The 7,483-nt window shown below is 41.3% G+C and overlaps 1 protein-coding gene across 1 annotated transcript in view; it reads right to left on the bottom strand.

The window, feature by feature from the left end:
* Nucleotides 1–3,873: 3,873 nt before the first annotated feature.
* The window catches only part of LOC103212644 (olfactory receptor 7A5-like), an 8,119-nt gene continuing 4,509 nt past the window's right edge, over nt 3,874–7,483 (bottom strand). The window contains exon 2 of the mRNA XM_007958618.2: nt 3,874–3,886. Coding sequence (XP_007956809.2) covers nt 3,874–3,886 — 13 coding nt within the window. The remainder of the gene's footprint in view (nt 3,887–7,483) is intronic.

The following is a 7,483-nucleotide window of genomic DNA, read 5'->3' as shown; positions in this document are numbered from 1 at the left end:
CCAGACTTCGTCTCACCTATTTTGGTCATGTTGTAAGAAGGGACTATTCCCTGGAGAAGGATGTCATGCTTGGTAGGGTGGAGGGTCAACGAAAGAGGGGGAGGCCTTCAACGAGATGGATTGATACGGTGGCTGCAATGATGAGCTTAAGTATAGCAGGGATTGTGGGGCTGGCGCGGGATAGGGCAGTGTTTCGTTCTGCTGTGCATGGGGTCGCTATGAGTCGGAAAAGACTCGACGGCACTTAACAACCACAACAATAGAAAAAGTCAGCCTAAACACAGACCTTATACATTTCACAAAAATGAACACCAGTAAATAAATAATGCAACACCACAAAACTTCTTGAAGAAAACAGAAAAAAAATCTAAGTATTCCGAATCTTTGGCCTGGGATGATATAAACTATAAAACTAAAAGCATAATCCATTTCAGACAAAGTTGATAAGCTGCACTTTATCAAAATCAAAAATTTCTGCTCTGCAACACACAACAATAAGTATCAAGACAACTTGCGAAGTGGGAGAAAATGTTTGCAAAACACATGTATGATAAAGGTCTTATATCCAATATTAACAAAAAGCACTTAAGGTTAAATAATAAGAAAACAAACAACCCAATTAAAAAAAAAAAAAAAAAGGATAAAGATCTGAATAGACACCTCACCCAAGAAGATGTACAGATGGCAAATAAGTTTTTGAAAAGATATCAACATCATTTGTAATTTGGGTATTGCAAATTTAAACTAGATTAAGGTGTTACTACATAATCATGGGAATGGCTAAAACTCAAAACGCTGGCAAGAATGCAGATCAACATGAACTCTCATCCATTGCTAAAAAACCAAGGGGGGAAAAAAAACTCACTGCCATGGAGTCAGACCTGACTCATAGCAAGCCCTCCTTGGGTTTCCAAGGTGGTATCACTAAAGAAGTAGGTTGCCCAACCTTCACCTGAGCAGTGGCTGGTGCAAACTGGAATGCAAAACGGTATATCTGCTTTGGAAGAGAGTGACAGTTCCTTACGAAGCTAAACATAGACTTACCATTGGATCCAACAGTTGTGCAATTAAGTATTTATGCAACTGTGTTGAAATCGTACATTCACACTAAAACATGCATGCCAATTTTCATAGCAACTTTATTCATAATGTGCAAAAATTAGAAGATATCAAAATGTCTTTTAATAGTATGAATGAACAATCAAAATGTGATACATCTAAATAATTGAGAACTATACAAAGAAACCCTGGCAGCTCAAGGTGAGGTGCTCCACAATTCAGCTGCTCGTGGGAGAGAGATGCGGCCCTCTGCCTCAGTGAAGGTTTACAGCCTTGGAAACTCTATGGGGCAGTTAGAATCTGTCAATTAGTGTCGTTATAAGCCAGAATCAACTCGACAACCACGGATTTGAGGTGGTGTATTTTTGTTTTTTTGTTTAACAATAGAATAGTAGCCAATGATAAGAAGAAATGAGGAACTAAGCCACAGAATAGGAATGGTGGATCATAAATGCTTATTGCTAAGTGAAGGAAGACAGACCGAAATGGTTGCATATTTTATGCCTCCAGATTGTATGACTCCAGAATGATGTGACATTCTACAAATGCAAAACGATAGACACTTAAAAATTTCAGTTTTTTTGCCAAAGACCTGAGGGAGGCAGAGGAGGGTTGAATAAAATATGCAGAGGTGAATTTTCACAGCAGCGAACCTATTCTATGCAGTACTGCAATATGTGGACATATAACATTATGCACTTGCCAAGACCCACCAAACTTTACAGACAAAGAGTGAAATTTAGTGCATATAAATTAAAAGTAAAACCATTTAGGAGTTGAGGGGATTCAGAATGGAATGCAGGAGGTGAATAAACAATCTAACTGGATTAAAAACTATGAAAACACCTCAATGTAGAGGGTGGGGCAAAAATGACAGAACTAAGTCATTGTGAAAATAAGTGGAGTCTGTAAAACCAAAGGCAAAAAATACTGTGGGTGGACAATCCTGATACGCCTATGCGTGTGCACTGAGATGACCAATAGGCAAACTGAACCGATGGCAGATGATAGGAAACAGGTCTCTCACTTTTGGACTCGGTGTTTACAGATAACCAAGTCTGAGAGACCGGGACGATCCATGTGGTAATAAAATAAAATAAAGGTGAATTTTTTAGAAAGCATACATATTTATCTCAACATAGATACAAATATACACACACATATACACACTCACACACGTCACTATACACCCATATATCTTCTTGTTCCATTAACTGACAGGGCCTAGTGTTCCCAGCAGTAACATACACATAGAACTCGGATTTGGGTTTCTACCACCATTCTCCAATAAAAAGAGACAGGCCTCCTTGGAGAAATGTGTGAATTAGAACTGGGATGGTGTGTATACTATACATAGAAGAGGAGTGAGCGCATTGTGAAATGCAAAAAGGGAATGGACAGCTTACAACAAGCTCCACCACAACAATGAAGAAATGCCAAAGGGACCCAGAAGGCAGCTGAAAGAGCACTCAATGGCCAAAATGGAATACTTTGAGCAAAAGAGAACATAGGAGTGACATAATCAAAGTGTAAAGTAAATATCCATGAGCCCTTACTAATTAAGAAAATAATTAAATAAATAAATTTATTAATGAATAAGTTAATGCAAAGAGACAAATCTCATTTGCAAAGAAGTTCCAGTAATTCATGTAGATATTCTGCTCTCTAAGAGGAGGGGTACAATTCCCTCTCCCTAAAGTATGGGCTTCATTGATGGACCTCCTAACAGGAAGGACAATAAGGAAAGGGGAGAAACACTAAGCTTACAATGGGGTGAACAAGATAAACATTACGTCAGCCAGGTGGACAAAATCAACATCAATAGTGACAAGTCACGTGGGTAGTATGCATGCTTGGTGTGACAGAAGAAAAAGGCATTTCACTCTTGTGGTCTCCCCGCTGCCCTGCCCCGGAAAACACCCTTTACTCTAATCTAGTCATGAGAAAATATCAGACAAACACCAACTGAGAGACATTTTACAAGATACTTGACCAGTGCTCCTCAACACGCTCAAGGTCATCAAAACCAGGAAATCAGAGAAGCTGTCAAGCCCGAGGAATCCAAGATGTGACAAACAAATGCATTGGAAACAGCAAGCTGGGAGCTTCACCCAGACTCCACTGCGTGTCTTGGACAAGATAACCCCCTGCTGTGAATCTGATAGTCATCAGCCTTAAAATCATAATAAACCAAAAACAACCCAAGCTCACTGCTGTCGAGATGGATCCGAATCATAGCGACCCTCCTTGGGTTTCCGAGGCAGTATCACTGCGGAAGCAGATTGTCCAACCTTCCTTCCGAGGAGTGGCTGGTGGGTTTGAACTGCCAGCCTTCCGGTTAGCAGCCAAATGCCTGAGGCACTACACCACCAGAGCTCCCAAAATCACAACAGTGATGTCAATTTCATAAAAGAATAAAGAATTTTTTTAAAATCATGTATTTATAATGTCGAGCATGATTTATATTGATCAGTGGATTTCTGGACGCATTATGATTCAACAGCACACAGATTTACTCCCCGGTTTCACTGGGCTCCTTCCACCCTTCATTTCTCTACGGTTCTGACAACAGCAACACTATTCTTCATACTGACCCGGGCGATCTCTCCACAGGCGAACCTGACTATGACATATTCTGCCATAAACTGCATTGACTGTTCAGTGACCTCAGAATTAAAGGTCAGTCCTGCAGCCATAATATGTCTGTCTGTTATCTGGCTGCTGCCTGCCTGGCCAGGCTTATGTTTCACTTCTCATTCCTTGCCTTCACTTTTCATCAGATGTTAACTACAATGTGTAATTCCTAGACACACGTTACAGTTTAATTAATCCGAACATTTTCTCCCCTGCTGCCTCTTCCTACACATTCTAACCCCTTCTGCCCCTGGAAGAGCTCCGACACCTCCTTCAAACCTCTGTAAACTTCCCTCTGATGCTTCCACTAGCCTGCTCAGGAAGAGGGCACCCACTTCACTAGGATTGGAGTCATCTCAGGACTTGGCATTTGTTTATTTCTATGTTTGTTGCCCTCTTGAAAAAGGGACAATTCTATTCATTTCTTTGTTTCCAGACTATAATTTAGTGCTGAATAAATGTTTCTTGAGTTACTAAATGAGCAAAGAGTTGAACGAGGTTAAACAGACACTTTAAAGCATGTGAGGAAAGAGATGCAGTGAATCGAGGATAGATGCTGTTGAGAGAGGGAGGCCCCATGGGTGAGCGCCAACACCTGAGGAGACAGGTTAGAGACAGAGACATTTTAGTGGATCCAGACTCATCTTCCACAGTCAGAGACTAACTTAGCAGGACTTTGTAACATGAAACTTGCCTTTATTTGTTATTCCTGTTGATACTGCCGCGTTTACTACAAATAAGAGAGGACCATCGCTCACACCCCATTCCCCGGCACCGGTGATGATGCACAGCTCATCCAGATGTTATCAGGGAAGAGTCTGGGTCCATCGATGCCGTCTCTTCCTTGCACCCTACGGAAGCTAGAAGCTTTGCCCTCAGGAGACAGAGCCACCTAGGAGGCCCCTGACAGAGACAATTGTGTTTTCTCACCATCTGAAATTAGTCAAGGAAGTTTGAATCAGTAGAGAATTGAGTACAATTTTATGGCTTTAGGGAATGATCTCCCAAGTGCCTCATTTACAAAGTATTCTTTCATCTTCCAGTCTCTGAAAGATTTATTCATCTGGAGCTAGGGGAAACAAAATGCAAACTTGTGCCAGTTTTGACCCTTGAGACACAGTTCATAGCTCTTTGTTTCTTATCCCATTGGACTCCTTCCCAGGAGGTGGTCACTTCTCTATAGGTGTGTCTCTAGCATGTAGGGTAACTCACAATGATTGCTCTATCCATCTCTGGGGTGCATTTCCTTCTCCAAAGAGCTAAAGATCACATTTGTACATCATTCAATGAGAAGCCAGGGTTTTATGAGGACACTTCTAACCATGTACAGCCGCACACAGCATCATCACTGTATTTTTACCATGACTTCCATTTGGGTTCATTGACAGCAGATGCTGAACAAAAGGAAAGCCATTCCACTCAGCAGGGTACTGGGAGAGAGGGTCATGGGATAATCTTGGAAAGTGGGTACACTTATACAGATCACAACAGATGAATAGACTGGATGACACAATTTTAGATTTGTATCTAGAAAGGAATGTGTTGTGCTATGTGACTGGTTCGTACATGGTGTTCAAAGTTTATTTCATAATATCATCATATAACAACATAATATGTCAATAACATAATGTTAATAATATATTTCCTAATATATTCAAATGATTATATTATTATTTATAAGGATGACTTGATTATTCCAAATAGTGCCACATGTGACAAGTTAAGTGACAGAAAGGGAATATGCCCATTTAGCAGACCTCTGCACTATGGAATGTACAGGATGCTGTGTGCATGTTGTAGGAGATCCCATCTACTAAAGATCCTAGGGGAGGAGAGGGAAAACCTTCTGAGGGGGAGGCATTTAACACAAGAGCTAAAAGATGGGGAGATGTCAGCCAGAAGAGCACTGCTGGTGGAAGGGGTGACAGTTCGGCCAAATCCTCATTCCTGGGTCTATTTCTTTTCCTTTCACCAAAACAGACAAGGTTGAAACCTGCCAATCTGGGATGCTGGATTACAAAACTCCCTTGAAACAAATAAAAAGAAACTGAAGCTTGTTTAGGCTGAGATGGCTAGCTGTGATTGGCCTCAAGGATTCAAAACCATTCCCTACCCCATTCTAGAAAAGACACCGAGTGCTTTTTTAAAATAAAAATTATGGAATATTCTTGAGACACTGGGAGCAGAGTAAGCTGGTTCTCAAGACTTTTTAAAGGAGGCAAAATTTGGTCATTGAGAGATAAGGGGGAAAGTCAATACATAATGAGGTATTGTGTTTTCTGTGGGTCCTCATGTTCCCAAAAAATGAGAACAGAAATGTGACTCCTCTGTATCCAGCATAACTCACAGCACATTTCAGGTTTCAACACATATTTGTTAAATAAAGTATTTAAACTCCTCAGACTAAGTATTCAATCATTCCTCACTTTCTGAGTAATTTGGGCTTTCCATGAAACACAGACCAGGAAGAGAAGTCTCCATCCTACGTTGGAGTGTGAGGAAGGGGTCTTACATGGACAGGAACTGTGGCCTGACTTTGATTTGCCTCAATGTTTTTTTTTTTTAATCTTGGCAGTTTAACTCCAGAATTTACTTTTATTTTATGATCAAGGATCTTCCATGTAACTCACACCTACCATTCCAGACTATGGGCTGAGAAACTCACATGAATGGAACATGGCCGACAGCCTGGGCTTTTGTGCCTAAAGAACCCAATATTAAAGGATATCCAGTATCTGTATCTGTAACCACCCCTAGTCTGCCAGTTTGTAGTACTGTGGTGGCTTGTGTGTTGCTGTTAAGGCTGGAGGCAATGCCACCGGTATTTCACATACCAGCAGGGTCACCCATGGTGGACAGGTTTCAGCAGAGCTGCCAGACTAAGACAGACTTGACTGAAGGAAGGGGCCATCCACTTCTCAAAGAATTGGCCAGTGAAGACCTTATGAATAGCAGTGAAACACTGTCTGATATAGTACAGGAAAACTTTATGACTAGTCCTGAAACTGTCTGACATAGTGACAGAAGATGAGCCCTTCAGGTCGGAAGGCACTCAAAATATGACTGGGGAAGAGCTGCCTCCTCAAAGTACAGTCCACCTTAATGATGTGCTTGGAGTAAAACTTTCAGGACCTCCATTTGCTCATGTGGAACGACTCAAAATGGGGAGAAACAGTTGGAAACATCCATTAATAATTGGAACATGGAATGTATGAAGTATGAATTTAGGAAAACTGGAAGTTTCATAAATGAAATGTAATGCATAAAGATAGATACCCTAGATATTGGTGAGCTGAAATGGACCTATGTTGGCCATTTTCAATCAAACATCATCTGATCTACTATGCTGATAATGACAAACTGAAGAGGAATGGTGGGGCATTTATCATCACAAAGGAAGTTTCAAGATCTGTACTGAAGCATAGTCCTGTCAGTGATAGGACACTGTATGGATACTTCATAGGTATCCATACATCTACAAGGAAGAGCAGTTAATACTACTCTTATTCAAATTTATAGGCATTCTGGTGGCATAGTGTCTAAGGCATTTGACAGCCAACCGGATGGCTGGCAATTCAAACCCACCAGGCATTCCTCAGAAAGAAGACTGGGCAATCTACTTCCACAGAGACACCACCTGGGAAACCCAAGAAGGGGTCTGTGATGGTTGGAGCTGTGTGTCAACTTGGCTGGACCCCAATTCTGTGTGGTTGTTCCCATGATGGGATTGGATGACTGTGTTCTGAGTGGCCAATCTGCCCAAGGGGAGTTTCCCTAGGGGTGTGGCCTG

The sequence above is a fragment of the Orycteropus afer genome, unplaced genomic scaffold (assembly GCF_000298275.1).
Source record: "Orycteropus afer afer isolate SDZICR_OR568_19922 unplaced genomic scaffold, OryAfe1.0 scaffold01048, whole genome shotgun sequence".
NCBI lineage: Eukaryota > Metazoa > Chordata > Mammalia > Tubulidentata > Orycteropodidae > Orycteropus > Orycteropus afer.
This window is presented reverse-complemented; position numbering and strand designations above follow the sequence as displayed.